A 22,371-nucleotide genomic window follows, 5' to 3' on the forward strand; every position below is an offset into this window, starting at 1 on the left:
CCAGCGTGCGAGAGAACTACATAATAATCGCAGGCATATATTCACAGCCATCAATACAGTTAAACACCATACTCAGCTACTGCAGGAACTGCCTAACGGATATATTCTAATTTTCTCTCTTGGCTCAGAATTAAGCTACAAAGCAATTCTTGAACAACTGAAGCTTCACAATGTCCGTTATGCGGTTTATGTAGAGGATCACCCAGAAGCAGATGCAGCCACTCAAACACAGCCTGACAAAAACACAGCAGCTCAAACCAACCCCACACCAATAACATTCACTAAGTTCTCTCAAACCAACGCAAACAATGAACACAAAACATCACAACAGAAGACACAGTAACAACAGACATACCTCTCATTTCCCCCCTACTTGAAACCGAACCCGGGACTGAGACCCCATTAGTCTCACAACCAGGCAAGGACACACTATACAAGTACACTCATAGTGGGAGCAGATGTAAAAAACCTGCTCCCAGGACTAAAAAAAGCACCAACACACCACACCACCACAACTGTAACTCGAACCCGCACCTCTTCCCGCCCCACACTTGTCAGTCAGTGCTTCAACTGCCTTTTACTACATCACTCTGCAGCTACATGCTCAGAACCTGTCCGTTGCAACAGATGTGGCGGCTCACAGTCACACTGATAGCACGGTGCCCCGGGACCAGGCAAGGTGCGCAAACTGCCATGGCAGTCACGCCGCCTCATTCCCTGGCTGTCCCTTCATTAAAAAGGCAGTAAAGGAACACTATAGACGTGCGCAACACTTGCGCATTAACCCTAAACCTCCCCCACTTCTGAGCCTCAAAATTCTACCTCCTTCGAACCCCGGACCCGTTGCTCACCAGTCCAGTAACCAACTTAGTCAAGACACCCACACCCTCCTTAACTTACTTCTACTCAACCTACTCTTGGCCAAAACCAGAACTCTCCACCCACCATGCCAAGCAGACAATTAATTATACGTTAAACCCACACCAAGCAAGCCATCCCCGCCTAGCAAACATGTAATGTCCTCACTTCCCAGAAAGCTGCACTAAAAAGCACTGGAACACCCGGAAACCGAGGCGGGAGCACTTCATACTACGTACTGCCAAATAATAATGCTGATTCTTCCAAATTTAACATCGTCAGATGCTCATAATCCATAATTAACATCCGCAGATACTTGCTATTTTATACATGAAACTAGCAAGTTGCGAACACAAATACGATGCAGCGTTGCAGACTTCTTAATGCAACATTACGCTAGGCAAGGCCTGAATTATCAGGGCGAGCCACATCGTATACAAAAATGGTGTGCTAGTTATGTTCACAGAATGTCATTATTTTCCTAGGCATATAACACATACATAAGCATCACACACATACAGACGAGCATCACACTTAGAGTTAAGCAATACCCACAGATGGATGACCACCACACATATTTTTCAACTACTATACAGCAATAAATTATCTTACAGGCAACACAATATACAAAATTTAAACTATTAAAACACACTACAGACAACTAACATTACAGGTCGACAGAGGAGACTCGAATGAGACATCAGTATCGGCAGACACAAGTTGAATATACAGATCCTTGGGGAGAAATTTATTCATACATTGCCCTATTTCCTTCTACACTTCAACAGGGATGGTAATCATGTAGAATTCATTTGCTGTTTTTCATTGCACAGATGGCAGCTGCAACTTCAGCAGGCATGATGGGTGGAACTGCACTTTGCACTGAATTGGCTGTGGGGATAGTTGGATGTGGGAACTCCTCATTACAAATGACATTAAAGTTTTCATATCAGTGTCCTAAGTATATCCATGGGTTTCAAAGGAGCTGTCCATGTTCGTCCTTAATGTGGATGACATGACCTGTATCTTCAGTGGCACGATGATGAGATCTGGTGATCCTATAGATTGGCTCCCCTGGGTTGATCTAACCATCCGTAGAGGTCACAAAAGTAATTGTCCTTATCAGTTGCTACTGTTCGTTAGGTGACTGATTTGAGTTCCCTATGGTAGGCCAGGTCTGTGTCAGTTCTTGGACTTCACTATGCACTGGACCTCGTCATTCCACTACCAGACCTGTTTGTCCACAAAACGCTTTCCTGGTTTTGTCACTCCTATTTCCTTCATCCTCATTCGAATTTGTACAGTGATCAGATTCCATGTATCCTTCACAAGGCAGTCAGTATTCAGAAATAGACATACACTGTCCATTTGCTCTATTGCTTTGCCATGAATTTCCCACCACTTGATGTGTTCTATGGCAGTGACAGTTCGGACAGATGGGTGAAAGTAAAGCTGAAATTCGTGAGTCAGAAGTCTATGCTGAGGAGTGTTTCTTCCTCTTCACCACCCAATAATTAATTTGCGACTTGTTACAACCACTGCTATATGTGATGTGGACAGGCGTTTCTTGAACGCATTTACTTTTGTATAGTCACATTCCAAGGTGTGTTCATTAGGTTCATTACGCATGCTAAACCCGAATCCATCACGTGCTCATTTGAAACCATCCCTTGAGTAACCAGCGTGGCTGTTGAGGTTTCCACCGATTAACATGATGTACACTGGCGTCAATGGAGTGGATGTATGACTGCAGTTCTGTCCAAAATCCATCTTGTTCCTCTACTGGGCATGCTACCTTTGGTGCATAACAAGAGACGATGCATACTGTTCCTGACCCAGTGACAACTCGGATGCCAATCAAGCAGTCAGATACACAGTCTACCTAGGTGATTTATCTCACGATCTCTCAGAGACAGTTGCCATGCCATTTCGGCAGAATGTGGTGCCATAGTATAAGAGCTTGTATCCTTGTATCCTGTCACAGGCTTTTGCACCTTTCGACGTCTCCTGGATACAGGCAATGTCTACCCATCGTAGCTTGAGTGATTTGGTCAACCTGTGTCTAGTTATTGTTCCAATGTTCAAGGAGTAAGATGAATTACATTTTGAGATATCCGACCACCTATTTCTGCCAAATGTCCATACCCAACTTCTTTATAATATTTAGTTACCATATTTTTACCCTTTAAGAAAATATTTAAATTGTAGATTTTAGATTACTAGCATATATATTGTTGAAAGACATCTCTCTTCTACAGCATACAAAAGCCAGAGGAGGCTCTTGCCTTTGCTGTCCTTCAGTATGCTCTTGGTGTTGGCCCATCTGTGAAATGGGGTTCTCAGTCATCGTCACCATTGGGCAAGGCTCTGGCACGTTGTGACCTTGGTGGCTTTCCCTATGCTGTGTCCGCCCTGAACATCAACTATACAGACTCTGGTTTGTTCGGCTTTGTGGCATCCAGTCCTGCTAATGTTGCTAGCGTGGTAAGTGTAAATGGAATATGTATGGTCCAATTTGTTTACTTAGGCAGTTTTTGCCTCGTGTTGGCAGTGTTTTGAATTTAGGTGGGAGTTTGATGATTCCTCAGTTGCAAGTTAGGCAACTGAATAAATGCAAATAGAACACAACAAGGTCTTCAGTTGATTAAAAAAAATCACACAACTGCAGTGGTGGTGGTTGTTGTTTTTGTTATTATTCTGTGTGCTGATAAAAGACAAGTGAAGAAATTGAAGAGAGTTATGAAGAAAGAAGAACTGTGTGTAAGAACAGGTAATGTAGAGCTATAGGTAGTGTGAGGTCAAATAAAAGAAACAAACAGCAAGCACAGGTGTACAAGTTGAAATGCATCTAATTATATTGTTTTGCATTGGGTTCTGCGTCATATACCATTTATTGTAACCACACAGAGTCGACTTTTGAATGCCGAGGATATCTGAAGTTGCAGAGTACAAAATGCAGAGAGGGGTGGGGTGGGGGTGTTAGATGGAAACATTGAAGGATGTTGAATGTTTTGACTAGCTATTGTTTAGATGATGTTCAGTGTCCCTGTTAAAATTATTGCACTTTTTGTGCATTTCCACTGCTTCCTTACTTGCTCTAGCCCGGTTGGATCTAGTGATGCAATATGGAACTATAGGTTCATCTATCAGGCTGGTACAGAATGATCAGGCATCTGTAGGAATTAAATGCGAAACTTAACTTAATGTTAAGTTTTGGTTATGAACTTGGCTACAGTATTTCCAGTTTCGATGTGAATTGTTGCCTGTGAAAAGGGGGGGTATTGTTGTTCTGCACTTCATTGCTATTATTTATTATTATTATTATTATTATTATTATTATTATTATTATTATTATTATTATTATTATTGTAATAAAGAAAGAGTGAGTTTTTGTACTACACAGCAAGATGTAAAGAGGGACTGGCTCTTTTGTTCTTATGTCATGTTTCTGGTGTCCTGCATATCATCAGAGAACATGGGAATGACGCCAGGAAGAATTCTGGGGTCTGGCAAGTGTCAGAGTGTTTTGACAATTGTCGGAGGTTGTGAGAATATTCCACCCTCGTGGTAAGAATGTGCGCAGCCTGCTCGTTAAATTCCTGCCCGTGATTGGTCGATTGATTCCCTTGTTTTGGAATGGTGCCACGTGCAGACTAAGGCAGTGACTTGATATCCTAAGGTGTGAGGTTAGCATCTGGGATTCTGATCCTCGTTCTCAGTCAGAGCAGATGTGGTTCATTCGGGCTTTGGGGAGTTCGCGGTTGGGGGATAAGGTAAATTTTATTTTTGTTGAAAAAATGAAAACCTACAACCTGTTTTCCAGTCATTGACCGGGTCAGGGATGTAATGAATGAAACATATATAGGCTGTTATTACAATGGGGTCGCCACTCCCAAGGTGATTTATTAATGAGTGATAAATGCTATGAAATGATAATGGAGAGTGTTGCTGGAATGAAAGATGACAGGGAAAACCGGAGTACCCGGAGAAAAACCTGTCCCACCTCCGCTTTGTCCAGCACAAATCTCACATGTAGTCACCGGGATTTGAACCACGGTATGCAGCGGTGAGAGGCCGACGCGAGCACGGAGGCTCCTTTATTTTTGTTATCATGTCTTATATTAACTTGTTTCTCTTGCAGGAATTGTCTGGGGCAGTCTCACATCTTTATGTAATTTAGGTGAAGAAGTGATTTTCAGCCTTATGATACACAGTTTATTTGGGAGCAGGCAACCTTACCATGTAAATAATGAAATAAAGTAATTTCCTTGTGTTTTTCTTTGATGCCTGTCTCTGTAGAATGGGACTAGCTCACTGCAATAGGGAATCTTCAATTCCGATGTAGGGTTTTAGTTTCAGGGTCATGTCCTTAGAATTCCCTTGTTGTTCATTAGTTCACATGTATTTTCTAAATTAACTGCTGTTTAACCTTAGTTCTAAAATGGTATATATAATGTGTTCTGCCCTTAGGCAGGTCTTCACACAGCTGCTCTTCATGCCTTCCTGACTGCAGCCAACCTCTTAGTTTCTTCATAGTTCCTGCTTTGTGACATTGTCCACCATCTGGTACCTTCTTCCTCTTCTTCTTCCATTTACTGACCCTTCTAGAGCGTCCATCAGTAAACAGTCTCTTCGTAGCCAGTGCCCAAGCCAGTTCCTCTTCCTTGTATGGATGGTTTGTAATAACTTCCTCTTTTCTCCAGCTCTCTCAATATTTGGTCATTCCGTACCCTTTCCACCCAGGATATCCTTTGCATCCATCTCCTTAACCACATCTAAAATGCTTCTAGTCTCTTTTTATCTTCCTTCCTTTGCATCCAGATCTCTGCTCCATGTGGCGCCACACTCCAAACAAAGCATTTTGCCAGCCTCTTCCTGAACCTCAAATCCAAGCATCCACATAGGAATCTCTTCTTTCTTTTGAAGGCTTATTTAGCGATGGCAGTGCAAATTCTTACCTCCCTACTGCTTCTCATATCGTCCGTTATTATGCTTCGTAGATATTTGAAAGCTGACACTTTTCAATATCTTTCTGATTTATCTTGACGTTTGCCTTGTTCCCTCATGCACTTTTCACCATACTCTTTGTCTTGTTATTGTCATTCCATATTGCTGACAGGTTGCATTCAGGTCTTCTAGCATTCCATTTAGAAAACTTTCATTCTCTGCTAACACCACCATGTCATCGGCAAATCAAATACACTAGTCGCCTGCCACCCGTACGTACTCCTCTTCTTCCGTTCAGGCATTTCCCAATATCTTCCAGGTAAATGTTGAATAGTATGGGAGATAGACAGCATCCTTGTCTAACTCCCCTTCCCATTCTGCTTTCCTCTGTCATCTCATTTCCTACCTTAATTCTGACATTTTGTTGTAAGTAAAGGCCTCTGATTAGTCTTCTGTCCTTCAGGTCCACTCCTTTCCTCATGAGTACGTACATCAGCTTCTTCCATTGTATTCTGTTGAAGGCTTTTTCTAAAGCAATGAAAACAGCATAAACTTCTGCTTCCCTTCCTTTCTCAATGAATCTCTCACTGATGGTTAATAATAATGTTATTTGCTTTACGTCCCACTAACTACTCTCTTACGGTTTTTGGAGACGCCGAGGTGCCAGAATTTAGTCCCGCAGGAGTTCTTTTACGTGCCAGTAAATCTACCGACACGAGGCTGACGTATTTGAGCACCTTCAAATACCACCGGACTGAGCCAGGATCGAACCTGCCAAGTTGGGGTCAGAACGCCAGCGCCTTAACCGTCTGAGCGACTCAGCCCGGCACTGACTGATGGTTCTCAACACTCCTAATTGCATCTCTTGTCCCCATCTATCTTGAAAATCCAAAATGTTCTTCTGCAGTATATCTGTCTAACTTTCCATAGTCTTCTAGCTAATACTCTTAAGTAATACAGTGTCTTCCATATAAACTAAGACCGAATGCATGGTGTTTGTACTCTGTACTACGGCAGTTGCCTCAGCCAAATTTATGTTGTGCGTGGCCTTGCTATAAGCATGTATACAATCTTATATGAAATCTTACTTTATAAAAGTGCTGGAAGTGTCATCTTTCCTGGGTTATACAGGCATTGTATCGGTAGCTACATTCTGGCTGGCGCGAGTGAGTTCTGCTACCATACTGTTTCTGTTTTCATTCGTAATGTTTTCTTTCAGTTTCTCCAATGTGTAAGGATTTGTTCAATACATTTTGTTATTTCAGTTTAGCCCACAAGTAAAAATTACTCGGTGTTAGATCTGGAGAACGAGGGGGAAATAAACCAGCACTGATTACTCTGTGTACAAACACTAATGAGATTGTAAGAAGGGAATCTTCTGCTATATGAGCAGGGGCTGAATCTTGTTGAAACCACCCACACGATTTTTCTTCTTCCGTCAACTGATGTAATGTCTTTTTAGTACCTCTCTGCATTTACTGTTGTCTTGAAAAAATAAGCTCAATTATTCATATTGTACTAACAGCACACCAAACACCAATCTTCCTATCATAATGAAGGAGTTCATAAACACCATTAGGATTTTCTGCACACCAGCAGCGAGAGTTATGACTGCTTACACGACCATTAAGATTAAACCAGGCCTCATCCAAAAAGAACACAAGCTATGGGTTGAATAAAGGAATGATGCAAGATACCACTTACAGTATCTCACTCTTGTGGCTGGATCAGCAGGTTTTAAACAATAGGCTCATGTAAACTTGTATAGTTTGATGTGTAACATCTTTGTAGCTCCATGTGCACAAGAAACAGAAACCCTTACTTGTGCTAATTTTGTGATTTACAGTAGAACCCCACTTAACCGAACTTCGATTTACCGAAACCCGGCTTAACCGGAATGCTCTGGCAAAATTGTATTTTAATATTTTGTTTTTACCCTCTTGTTCTCAGCCGTTAATATTAGTAATTCTCTTGCTATATGTGCTGGGAGCTAATAGGCAAACCCTATTCTTATATTATGACTTATGCCAGACTGTATGTGTAGCATAAAACAAAACAGTTTCTTAGCCTCTAGTTCGTTCCATGATACATTTTTCTTGAACAAGCAGGAATTATTATTACTATATTGTTATTATTATTATTATTATTATTATTATTATTATTATTATTATTATTATTATTATTATTATTATTATTATTATTATTCATCATGAAGATTATGCAGGCAACTCTTGACGTTGACAATAGCAATTCTGAGAATTGAGTTATTTTTGCTAGTGGCTTTACGTCGCACCGGCAGAGATAGGTCTTATGGCGAAGAGATTTAATGCATTGGAGGTAAGACTGATTTCAAATTTGTATTAAAATACAGTACCACATACTTTAATTACAGTACTGGAATAAAATTACTGAATATAGTACAGTGGAACCTTGGATTGCGAGCATAATTCGTTCCGGCAACATGCTTGTAATCCAAAGCGCTCATATATCAAAGCAAGTTTTCAGAAACAATTGAAACGCGGATGATTCGTACACAACAAAAAAATATTTATTCGCATACCATTTATGAAACAAAAGGAGATATTTTATACAACATAAATTTTTTAAACAAATTAATTTTTCAAAATAAAATTGAAGAGGCTTCTGTCATTTCCCCACTGTTGTCTTAACTCTGGCCACAATATCCATTTTGACGGTCATTGTCAGTCATTTCGTCAAAAAATAGTTTTGAGTGTATTTATCCCTGTATCTTTATGCATTAATTATGCCCTGAAAAAAGGTTGGTCCTATAATTCTGTATCCATTCACTGCGCACCATACTCCGATCCGTTTGTCATGTAGAGGAATTTTGTATATGCGATGGGGGTTTTCTGTACTCCAATATGTTGTTCTGTGTCAAAACATGCCCATGAAAATGGAACCACACTTCATCAGAGAAACTTATTAAGCGTGGATCAATTATTTCATCGTGAACATTTCTAAGCATCCAATTACAAAAACATATCCACTTATCATGATCACGTGGATGCAGTTCGTGTACTGCAGTTCGCTTGTATGGTTTCAGTTTTAACATTTTCGTAGCCTGCCTTGTTGATCTCTTCGTAAACCCGGTTCTTGTCCAAGTCTTCTTAGGGATTTTGTAGGCGTATGTTCTAATCTCTCTGCGATTTCATTTACTTTTTTCTCGTTAAGTGCACTTCGCTTCTTATCGAGTAAAGAACCAGTTCCTTTCAATTTGATTACGAGTTTCTGCATCATCTCTCTATGTGGAAGGCGTACACCTGGAAATTGTGTTACAAATCGCCTAAAGACTTCCATGCAAGACTCTGTTTTTGCATAATTATCGTACATAAATACCCTTTCCTCCACCGTGTACACATGTGAAGGCGTTATGAGAATTATACCCCAAAGTAACACTTCACAACTCGAGAACAGTTGGAGCAACAGATCAGTACTTAATACACGTTCTAAGCACGGACCTGAACTGCGATGTGTGGGCATTCCTGTGCTCTTGCTGTGTAATGGGAAGTGTTGAGTCAATGGGAGGCAGATAAGTTGGGTGCTCCCGCTGGCCAACCAATAAGAGAAACTCGCTGTATAAGCGCGGCTGTGAGCTTGCATCCGGGAGATAGTGGGTTCGAATCCCACTATCGGCAGCCCTGAAGATGGTTTTCCGTGGTTTCCTATTTTCACACCAGGCAAATGCTAGGGCTGTACCTTAATTAAGGCCACGGCCACTTCCTTCCAACTCCTAGGCCTTTTCTATCCCACAGTTACCATAAGACCTATCTGTGTCGGTGCGACGTAAAGCCCCCTAGCAAAAAAGAATTATTCCTTGAGATATTTGCCTTCTTTGGTAGTTATGTATGTTGTCATAACCTACTTCCTTTATGCTTAATTTATCAATAACAAGTATATCCAAATCCATATCAGTTTTAAAAGTAGTTCACGAAAAATTTTACGTTTTCAGTATTTCCGTTCCTGTTAATTTAATTTGCGTTCTTTCCCTATGTGCAAAGTTGGACCATCTCTCACCTTTCGGATATATATTTTATAGCTCCTGGTCCACGTTGCAAAGATATTGTCCTTCTTCCTTAAGTTCTTACATCTCTTTGCAATTGATAAAAATTCTCTATGGAGCTCCCTGATAACCTGGATCTGGTGTTAACTGTTCTTTTCTGAATTTTATCCTATTTCCTCTTTATTCCACCTGTTTATATATCTTACAATGATCTTTGTACGGTCCCTTTAGTTGGTAGTTGGTGTGCAATATCAATGTCACAATACTGCTAAGTCACACCCAATACAGTAGATCTTTTGACCACTGTATCGTATATACGGTATTTTCTTTTGGTAATTCGGGTACTCCAGAAATTAATAAGTTATGCTTTCTGGTATACTGTTTAATGTCTTCGGTATCATTTAGTACATCTTTTACTTTAGTACTCATGTTGATAACTCCTTACTGAGCTCCTCAGATTTTAATTGAACTCCCAACATTCAAACTGTTAATTCACAAATTCAGCTGCCTCCTTTACTCTCTGTATTTCTTCCACTAGCATTATTTAATCTCTTTCACCTGCATTTGTACTTTTTCCAAGATAAGTGTATTATAGGTTGGGCTATGTTTTCTGCTTGTACATAGTCCTTGATGTGGTCAAAGGAATTCAGGGAACTTTTGGTTATACAGGTTATACAGGTATGTATATTAACTCAAGGGAAGTTAAATTAAGGTTACACCATGTTTACCGCTGTGAATAACCATCCATGTTTCCCAAATTGTTCAGTGGACTTCCAGGTGGTGTGTGTGTTAATTTGAGCTCTGAAATCTTCATTTACCAAGGACATGCTGTATAATTTTCTGGAAGTTTCTAGATATCGTAGGTTGTCCACCATAGGGACAGACTTGTTTCAAGACAATTCTAGAACAGGTACTTAAAAAGGCTTTCTTAATGTTGTTATAGAATCTTGGAGGTGACTTGAATGTTCTAAGAAATTAAAATTATCTAGAATCATAGCCAGTATATATATAAAGCGTGCTGAGGGGAGTGAGTGTGTTGTTAAAGGTGAGTATTTTTGTTGATACTGCTGCAACAGATCAGCTCTAGTTTAGTAGAGGGATGTGTTGATGTGTTACCTCTGTTTCATTGACACTGTGACTGCATGTCTTTTGTAAACTATTGTGTATTATATATGGGATTAGTTGAGTGAGTGAGTGAGTTATAAGTCCAGACATTCAGTTGTGGATGTAGATTAAGCATACTGCTCTGAAAAACTCAGGAGATAAAGAATCTGTCTTATCAATACCAATAAAAGAAACATTTAATATATAAATAAAGTTTGAGTCCCTTGCTAACCCTAGAACTGCTGCAGGTTTATCTATCAAATGCTGGAGTTATTTTCCTCAATATACACAATGAAAATAAAATCATGGCTGTAATCACATATTAATCCTAATAAATCCGTATTATACACCAATAGATAGCTGAAAGACTGGTCTACATGACGATAACACAAATAACAAAAATTCGTCACGATTTCTAACTATCGTAAAATAAAAAAGAATTTCTGATAGATTATTTATTCCTGAAACATGATATTCTGAAACGAACAGGTATGTTTGTACATATTCCCCCCCCCCCCTCCCCCTCAGTTCTCCACTTTTAATTTTGAATGCTAAGTAAAACTCAATTTTTCATTGAAACGAATTTTGAGTTCTTTTCACAAATTTCGAACCTACAGCTCTTAAGTCAGTTTGTTCTTTCCTGTGTTGTGATCAAAGCCCTTATAACAATCTATACACATATCTACAGTTCACACTTATCCCTTTGTTGATTTCTTCAAATATTGACGGACTGCCAGTAATAACATAACCTGCACTGACTTGAACGTCATTCCAGTTATCAGAATCACCCATTAGACCTATTTCTTAGGTACCTTGTACTTCGTTTTCACTTTCCCTACTTTCAGGAATAATTTCCTGATCAGAATTAACACAATATCGTTGTCACCATCAGTACTGTCAATAAGATCTTCGAAAATCAAGTGCTTGATTTCAGAATAGTCAACAAAGTGGGTTGCCATCTTAATTCTAGAACCTATGAAAGTAGTTTCACTTCTACAGCTAAATAAACTTCTCCAGACCATTTCTTGCCTTTCAAAGACTTTCAGAAGTGAAGATAAAATATAAGTATTCAGCTGGTATCTATATTAGTGCCATCGGGTGCCAAATTATAAACCTACGATGGAAGAAAGACACAGTCTCTCAGAAAGACGGTCGCACTTGACAAAACAGTGCACCGTCTTCCAGAAAGACAGTCCGCAGTTCTAGGGTTAATGAAAATAATAATAATAATATTAATAATAATAGGCATGATGATACCACGAACCTACTATGGTGCTGTAGGAGGGGGAGAGGTGATACTCCCACGTGGCACGTCCCAGGTGGCGGATAGGGGGTTCCTCACCGGCTTACTGGTGGACTTGAGCAAAATAAAATAGCTCTTGCTGACCAAACACATTTTAAACAGCCGCAGAACATCAAGAGGCACCTCTCGATCTAAACAATCAAGTTCTAATCATGTGATCATCTAAAGTGATCACTCCAACTACTGACTTTCAACTTTTGAACCTGGCATGATGGATCGTACTCGATCAAAGCAACTACCCCAGGCCCCAGACATACACATTTTGGGTTCTAAACTTCTAAACTTAGTATTCCTCACTACTGTGTGGATTAATTGGCAAAACACATGACCATGAAGTTCGTCTGCCCTGTTAACACTGCCACTTTAACCTATTTTAATTAATTTGTGATAAAGTGACACGACTATTGCAAGAAATAAGAATACATTTACAGTGACTAAGGTAGAGAATCTCGTTATGGAAGCTGTAAATAAGATAAATAAGATTTAACCCGAAGTCTGGGGGAATGCTGGGAAACACATCCATAAACAAATTGAAGCAGCTGTACGGTATGAAGAAATTCTCAACGACTGCGTTGTGAATGAACCAATAATTAACTCTCATAGTTCATCAAGCTCTGATGATGATTGAGAATAACAACAGTGTGTTGGTTATTCAGCCCAAAGGCTGGTTTGATCCTCCACAGTTCCACCAACGGCTGTCATAGATAGTCCAGACATCATTGAAGAGGCATACTAGAGAAATGAGGAGTGAGGTAGTTTCCCGTTGCTTTCCTCACTGAGCCAGAAGTTGCTATTACATATCAGTCTGCTAAGCCCACTGAAATGCATGTACCAACAGATCCTATGAGTAATATTTTCACACAATTCATAACAGGGACTGGCTACAATAACGAACAGTAGTGACTGAATTGTCTGCGTAGGGTGCTTGCCTAATGACAGTTGAAAGTACTGTTCTCTATTAAAATGTGTTGTGTGAAAGATCATTGACATTCTCTCCAACAGAAATAGTGTAAATAAGTCTTACTTAAAATTCACTTGTGACAGGTTGTAGTGTTGAACATAGCAAGACCACCAATCTGAACATCTGCCTATTAAGATTTAAGATTATCAATTCAATTTTGAAGTGAACTATGAAGTGCTGTTTTCTAAAGATGATAACTTATCACCACCATCCTGTATTAAACAGTGATGGGATATTCTGCATTTATGCCTGTACATATGGCGAGTGTTTATCTATATTCATTAGATTTGGTAGGTATTGCATGTAAATAATTTGCTACAGTGTAGTGTTTATTGAATCATAACTAAACAAATCATTACATTGTATTAATATAGTCACCGTGTATTTTTTCTTCCTTACATTTTAATCTTGAAACAGTATTGCAATACTTTGTGGATTGCAACAGGTTATGTCACTGTTGTTCAACATACAAATCAGCTGACGCTACTGTTGACAATGCAGCTCAGCTGTTGTGGACTCTTGACTGATCTGTTATGTTCGTTATTTTGAAATTAAAACTCTAGTTCAATCCAGTTTTTCCCAGCCCTGAAAATGTACTTTGTCATCCTTTGTGAATAAAATGCAATTTCCATCACGGATAATAGCCCTTGCAACAGAAAGCAGGTCAGAATAAGTTCCTCAATAACAGGAAAAGGCCCCGAGTTCCTTAACTTCACATGGTAAATTGCACTTTCGGCAAACAAGCTGTTAGCCTCAAGGAAGTTCAGTTTTGTTTGTCAGTTAGCAGTTAGATTTCTGAATAATCCAGTGAACCTGTTTGTGCTTGTATTTTGCATTCCAGTCAGAATTGAATTCTCTGTTGATTTGTACAGTAAAGGGTAGTGAATATTTGTGTGATAGCCTATGTACATATTAGAAACATAATCGTGAGAAGTTGAATTACGTGAAGCATATTTGTCTTGTGATAGCTTAGTTACAGATACGAAAACAGTTGTGAAATTGCTTACTATTGAAGACAATTAAACCCTTCAGGAAAGGAACAGGCATCCACATCTTAACCCATTGAGCCCTGCATATTTGTTGGATTGAAACTGCGTTGGCGCTGGGATTATTTTGGCGGAAATATAGTGTCGCTTCATATCATGAGAAATTTCTTACTTACAAGACCATTAAAGATTTAAATGTACATGAAAACAAAAGGCTTTCATACCACAAACTGCGGAACAAGGAATACAGTAAAACATTTTATTTTATTAGCATGACGGGACCGTGCTCAGTCCGCCTGCTGAGCTGTAACACAGTCTTCTCTTTGCACTTCCTCTTCGATTTCCGCATCTATTTGTTCTTCAGGAGCGTTGCTCACACTAGTACTACTAATTTCACTGAAAAAATTACATTCCTAATCATCATTACTTCCTAAAAGGGGTTATATATTGGTAAATATCAGTTCTATAATGGCAGCCATCTTGTTTACAAGCGAATCTCAAAGCTAGAGATAGCCCACTTCAAACTAACATTACCAAGCACACTATCGATATATATTAGCAAAGAGCATATAACATTGCAAAGAAAGTGTCCCTACACAAATCACATATGCAACTCACTCTGCCATCTCTTGAGGAAAAGTTGAATTACGTAGTAAAATGAGACAACGGAACAGTTCCGTGGTCCGGCGTTTGGTCCACCGAGACGAAGCATGGAACGGTTCCGTGGCTCGGGCCCAATGAGTTAAGCAATTAGAGTTTGTGTGAATGTTAAATATCATCATCTTGCTCCTTCGATTAGAGTCTCTACAAACCAGTGCCGGGTATTGCTGAAGTGTTGCCGCATTGAAGATGGCAGCTGAAGTCGTTCTCTCACATATGGGCTAGTATGACCAGAAAACAATATTTAATAACCCATTGGTCTGAAATATAAGTTTCAACCGACAGTTCAAAATTACATTTATTTTAGAAAGAGTGTGATGTGCTTTAATTCGTTGATACTTTAATGGACCCTAGTGCATTGTTTTAATATTTGTTGTCTCATGTTTTTTACACTTTTTAATACACTGTTATGTTATAATACCCAGTGGAAAAGGTTTTTGTATTTGTTCTCATGTTTTTCATGCCTTTTAATCTTCTAATCTTCAGAACTGCTGGATACAGCTTTCACTGTACCTGTATATTCTTCTTCAGTCACCCTTATCCAGGGAGGTCCTAGGTCGGCGTACGAATCATTCATCAATCAACCTCTACTTCTTACACCTCACTGGAAACTATCAGATGTGGGTCTCTTTTGGGGTACTCCTTGGATCTTGGTTCTGATCCACTTTTGATGTTTCAAATAGGCTATAATTATGCTCATCTCACCCAAAAGCATTTTATATTTGCCAGTTTTTAAGGAGGTCACCCCTTACGTGGAGAACAGACTGTCTGCTGGGTTTCAGTGGCATTTCATCCACTGCTGGATCAGCACCCAGCTACAGGAACTCATCAGCCCAAAGCAATTGGGCCTTTTAGAGAGTTGGATTATTTATTACCATCCAACATGGTGTGGAATCACTGCCTGTACGGTCTACTCCATCCCATACCAGATAACCCTGACCAGACAGTGTACCCATACACACTCAAAGTACACAACGTAAAATGCATGCACGTCGGCAGAAAAAGTATGAATTGTTTCCATATTCCTGTTGAATAATTTCTATTTGTGTATTTAATAGTACATTTTCTCTGTTAACATGTTCTCTTTCCTTGCCCCTGCAGAAATGTCTTAACGAGGTTGTGCTTGTATTGCCGAATGATGGTCTTTCTAGTATGACAGCACTGGGAGTTAATGTGGTCAGAGAAAAGCACATTGGGGCAAGAAAGTGAATCATTTCATGTTTTTGTACAATATTTTAGGTATAGATTATGTAATAGTTCCTGTTCATGGAATTTACCTCGATACAATTAATGTGTATTGTGTCTAGGTGGTGCTAACAGCATTGAAGCAGATGAGAGCAGGACTCGTATCAGAGGCAGATGTAACTCGTGGTAAAATGCAGCTCAAGGCTGCTATAATGATGGGTCTTGAGAGTGGTTCGGATCTTGTTCACGAGATGGGCTGTCAGGCAGCTCTGGTTGGTAATGTTTTATCTGGCTCATCTCTGGCAAATGCTGTTGACAAAGTGACAGCTGCTCAAGTCAATGCTGTGAGTATTATGTAACTCTCTGAATGTTTGTTGTATTGTATTATCCCCCATGTAAGGTATTGTGCAATCATACATACACTAAATGTCTTAATAATTAGACTTGTGAAATGTACACTTCATAAGGAAAAATGGACGGTGTTGTGCATCAACTGGCTAAGTGCTTATTTAAAAAAGGAAATGTTGCCACCTATTGCAGCGTTTGGGTGCCTTTTCTTTAATAATAGCCTTAATAATGTAGAAAACCATAAGTGCCATCGTCTGAATCGAATATTTGTATTTTGCGACAAACGGCTGTGAGCATTGGTCTTTGTAAATGCCAATCTTAGTTCTGCATTAAATGAATAAGAGACATATTCCCACTCTTACACTGTTTATGCATAACTGAAAGGAAAAGTTATTATTTTCAGGAGTTTCGTTGAAGTTGCTGCTTAATACAGTGATCTAAATCATATCCATTATTATGTCAAAGCATTATATTGTTACTTGTGTGTTTCCTATACATACACCTTATTCGAAATGACAAGCAGAGCCCAAAAAGTTATAGACACGATTATAAATCGGCCTCTAGTAAATGACACTTCTACACTCATTGCAGGTGTGTAATTATATTAGCTGCTTCTTTTTTTTAATTCATGCGGGTCTCTTTAAAGCTCCTTTTAGCATCGAGTTCGAAGATCTTTCGTTACCATGTGTTTTACTTCATCCCCACCTAGTTACACCTGGTCCTTTCAAAACGTTGCAGGTCCTCCTCATTGGGTCTTCTCGGATGTTTCCTCTCTCTTCACCAGGTAAGCCCAGTGTTGAGATTCTAATTCTTCCCACCGCCTCACAGTTGAAAAGTATGTTTTCAGCTGATTCTTCCGCATCGTTCGCATTTCCTGCACACATTGTCTCTTATTACTCCAATTCTGTGTAGGTGCTTTTTAAGATGGCAGTGTCCAGTCAGCAGTCCTACTACCCATCTTATATTTTCTCTGCTGAGTTCCAGTGGTTCCTGAGTATGCTACTTGTTTGGGCTCTGTATTAGTTCTTTTGCAAGCCTGCATCCTGGAGCATTTTTTCACTTTTCCATTTGTTTCTTTTGTACCCATATACCTATGTAGAGGCAGGCTTGTCTGTAAGAGATTCCACATACTGTTTCTGGGCCTACAAAAGGTGTTTCTGACCCTTTTCTTGCCAGTTTATCTGCTTTTTCATCTTCTATGCGTGCATGCCCAGGTACCCATATTATTTTAATAACATTGTACTCTTGAGAGCTTCTGGAGAAGTGTATGACAATATTGTAATTATTATATGAATGCATTCCTCTTTTTACAACCATTGGGCCTATGTTTTCTCAGATTAGAAATAAGAATCAGCAAATTACAGAGCCAGGGAGAAATAGTGTCCAGTTTTTAAATTTTTCTTCATATAATGGTCTTAGTGTCAAAATAACCCCAGAAGTACCTCTCCTAAACAGAACTGATTCAGGTCTGGTCATTTTCTTGGTTGCACACCAAGAAGAAACAGAAATAGCTTGGAACGAAATAAGAAGGGACATGCGCCATGCAAGTAAGGAAGTGGATTTAGCAGTTATGTCTTTCGATATGCAAAGAACTCTATCTCATCCACATATCCCTACCAATGTTGTATTTTATAAGCGTCTGTTATGACTTTAGTACTGCGGAATCCGTTGTGATGTCTTGAATAAAGCATTCTGTTATACAGGGTTATCCTAAATTAGTTACTTGAAAGTATCAGTGAATAATTTCAAAACTATTGATCAAAATTTATTTAGATGCGTGTCAAACCTCATGCCATATCAAGTTTTTGACCTACAGACAGACTTCGCTCCATACACTCTCCTCGCTCCTCTGGCGCGAAATGTGATGCAGTCGCCATGGCGGTGTACAACAGTGCAGAGCGCACACAGTGTTATCTGCGATTTCGCGAAACAAAATTGCAAATCGCCGTACAAAGACGTTTCAGAGCAGAGAATCAGAAAACTCTGCCACAGGTGAAAACTATCAAAAGCATGATATGACTTATTTGTAGAAACACATTGTGTGGCACACCGAGAGAAATGACAGGGACACCCTCGTGTAGCAGACCACGTTGTGGAAGCGTGAGAGGAACGTATGCACGAAGTCCAAAGAAATCTACATCTAGAGCAAGTTTGGGGCTGGCCATTCCACAACCTACGGTATGGAGAATTTTACGACGACTGTAGTGTAAGGGGTACAGGTTGCAACTGGGTCAGGTATTTAGTGCTTGTGACCAGCACATGCTGTGTGGGCATGATGAACAGGAAGGAAGAAGACTATAGTTTTTCTTAGTAAGCTTGTGTTCGGTAATAGGCGACCTTTCAGCTTAGTGGTACAGTAAACCGTCACAATGTGAGGATATGGAGCACACAGAAACCAACGGACTGCCTGGAACATACCTGGGACTCACCAAAACTGAATGTGTTATATGCTTTAAGTTCCGTGAAAATGTATGGACCATTATTTTGCGTGAGAAGACTGTGACTGGCTTCACATATCTAGATATTTTGCAAAACTTAGCTGCAAGAGGATATGGGAGAAAATTTGTATTTTCTAACCACAAGGTCATTACGTCCTGTCTCACACTAGTCGTGCTTGGATTGGACGTGGTGGGAACATATCTTGGCCACCACGATCTCCCAATTTAAAGCCGCCGGATTTTTCTCTGTAGGGTTATGTGAAAGATAACATGTACATCCCTTTGCTTCCAACAACTCTCCATGAACTTTCGCCATCGGATCAACACTGTAATTGCTCTGGTAGATGCGGACATGCTCACATGTATCTGGGATGAACTTTTGTTCAGGAGGTATATCTGCCGAGTGACAAAAGGGAGCCACATTGAATATCTGTAAAACATTGCAAACAAATCTTGATGATATGTCAGTTTATACATTGGAAATAAACTGTGTAAAATAATTTTGTATACGGAGTTATTTTATGTTATTTTCAGATAACTAATTTAGAATAATCCTTTGTATGGGTAGGAGGTTAGGACAGTTCATGGTATGCAGGAAATAGGCCCTTGTATTCAAAAGCACACAAAGGAAAATATTGAGGTAGGAAGAAACATTTAATATTGTGGTAGAATTCTTGCAGAGGTCAGAACAGAAAGATTAAACTTGTCATATGTTGAAAGCTATATTGAAATCGTTTCCAACTTTATAGAAACAATAAAAATGAAGTTTCTTGTTCCTGGTCATAGTTTTGAGCCAAACGACAATGATTTCTGAGGCATTGAATGTGCATTAAGGCTGCAGTCAGTATTGTATACCCCTTAAGACTGTAGTAGAGTAGAAGAGAACCTTGTTGTAAAGACAATATTCTTATGCACTTTGGAAATTCCTTATCTGTGCAATATCCTTTGCTTATAATGAGAACCCTTTCACTCAGAGCTATGTACAGTTAAAGCCGGAAGGTGCGCTTGGCAACTCTGTATCTATCTGTCAAGCGGAGACCAAGAGAAAAGGGGGCATGTCTGATTTTGAATGACTTCACCCATATTTACTACATTTAGACCAACACGGTGATTATGATAAATGCACACTCTTCGTAAAATGGTACTAAGAAATACACACATCAGTAAATTCATTCACTGAAGTTAGAAATACACATTTTAAATTAATAAAAACAAAACACTTTAAAGAACAATACTCACAAGCTCAATTATTGTGGAGCGTTAACAGTTTTCTCCGCTTAATGTTTTTATCCTCACTGCTGAAATAACTCGTGTTCTTCATCTGCTTTCAGCACTTATTTAACACGACATTGGAAAGTGTAGACAATGAACAATGTATTGCACCATTATTGTCACACCCACAATGATGGCGTTCAAACCAGAAATGTTGATTGTCATCTCTTCCTAAAGCAGCTCAGGATACAGAGAACAGAAATTCTTTATAATTTTCATAATCCACATAGTCTTCGTATACCACTGTTCTAGAGACGCACACGACGACACAACGCAATGTGATGGCACCACTAATCCACCTTCTTCAAAATAGGGATCACCTGTTTCATTACTCTGCAGGAGACCTAAACAAGTGTCGCAGCTTATCCTTCTGGATATTGTCCTTAGTGTATACCCATAAATGTACAGCATATTACCCCTGACATCTCAAAATGCCCACCAAAAAAATTCACATGATAAAAGTGAGTCTCACTTGTTTATTACTTCCATATTGAGCCCAATAACATCAGTCTTGATGGAATCAGACATTTCTAATTGGCTACAGCCAAACCTCACTTTTCCATACCATCACCACCACTACCGCAACCCTAGAACACCCTTAATCCTAATTTTCATCTCACTTTCTAGGACCTGAAGTGCAGTAACATTGCCAATAAGCTATAAGTACTGACTAAACCTTCTTTCTAAGTTATCACTTGACAGTAAATAATTTGCTTTCACAGTTCCAAACAAAACTTTTTGAGTAGGCCCTAACTCTTCTTCCTTTTAGTGCAAATAATAATAATAATAATAATAATAATAATAATAATAATATTTGCTTTACGTCTCACTAACTACTTCTACAGTTTTTGGAGACGCCGAGATGGCGGAATTTAATCTCTCAGGAGTTCTTTTACGTGCCAGTAAATCTACCGAGACGAGGCTGACATATTTGAGCGCCTTCAAATACTACCGGGCTGAGCCAGGATCGGACCTGCCAAGTTGGGGTCAGAAGGCCAGCGCCTCAACCACCTGAGCCACTCAGCCCAACCCTTTTAGTGCAAAGTTCGAATTTTTTCCTTAAAAGTATGTGGCAAGACAAAGAGTGTGCCATCACTGCTTACCTCATGATACTCCTATGAGATTGTGAAGCATTTTAATAGATTTATTTGTACATATTTAACACTAACACTACAAGAAGTGGTTCCTATATAATTTAATAAATATGCATTTAGTTGAGACCCCTTCGATATTTTACCATCTGCTAAACATGTCTTCTTTTTTTTCCACCAACAGTTCACAACATATACAGTGACATTTATATCTTGGTGAATTTTGAGTAAATGGGTTACATTTGGCACATCATCCATCTTCTTGTTAACCCTACACTTCTAGGCTCCTGCCGTCAGAATCTTTTAAACACTTTTCGATTACAAATATCGTGGCAAATTTGGGAAAATAATTGGACATGCATCCAGGGAGAAGCTTATTAGGTTTAGATGGTAGTATAATTACCTTGACTTTACTATCACAAATGTTTACCCTGTTGAAAAATTTTCGTGTGTGACATGTTTTATGCATACGACTGAATCTTTCCCAGGTTCCCAATTATACCTTTTAAAATGAAAAATCCATATTTATTTTAATTCCTAGTCTGAAGGAAAACTAAACGAGGTAACAAAACCTTTTTTAATGCTATAGTTGTTAGGATACATGGAAACACAGCATTTTCTGGGCATCTGCAAACACACGAATCATTTTATTAATAAGCCAAATTCAGTTCGCACCTTCACAAATAATAACGTTAAAGATTTAACGTCCCACTAACTACTTTTATGGTTTTTGGGAGAAGCCGAGATGCTGGAATTTTGTCCAGGAGGAGTTATTTAACGTGCCAGTAAATTTACCTACACGATGCTGACGTATTTTAGCACCTTCAAATACCATCGAACTGAGCTGGGCTTAGAAAACCGGCTCTACAGTCCAAGCTACTCAGCCCTGCTTAGCCTTCTCATTATTTCGATAATAGGCTCTACGTATGCTTACTGTATCACTTACCTTTTTAGGCTATATATACTCGAACCTATCCGTGAAAAATTAAACGAAACACGAGGCGAAGTTCACTAGACACCAGCATGCACGGATAGATCCGGCGCTTTCACCTTGGCCTCCAATGGACGTTGCCAAACTTACATGACTCTGGCTTGTAACTGTAGTCGGCTATGCTTTCACTGATTTCATCCATTATTACGAACAAATTTGGTTGCATTAGATTTTCTGTTACCTATATTCATACACTGAACTTCAGC

The 22,371-nt window shown here is 39.3% G+C and overlaps 1 protein-coding gene across 1 annotated transcript in view; it reads left to right on the top strand.

Annotated features, from left to right (window-relative positions):
- The window catches only part of UQCR-C2 (Ubiquinol-cytochrome c reductase core protein 2), a 93,519-nt gene that overhangs the window by 40,972 nt on the left and 30,176 nt on the right, over nt 1-22,371 (top strand). The window contains exons 6-7 of the mRNA XM_067135406.2: nt 3,117-3,342; nt 16,148-16,369. Coding sequence (XP_066991507.2) covers nt 3,117-3,342; nt 16,148-16,369 — 448 coding nt within the window. The remainder of the gene's footprint in view (nt 1-3,116; nt 3,343-16,147; nt 16,370-22,371) is intronic.

Source organism: Anabrus simplex, chromosome 1 (genome assembly GCF_040414725.1).
Source record: "Anabrus simplex isolate iqAnaSimp1 chromosome 1, ASM4041472v1, whole genome shotgun sequence".
NCBI lineage: Eukaryota > Metazoa > Arthropoda > Insecta > Orthoptera > Tettigoniidae > Anabrus > Anabrus simplex.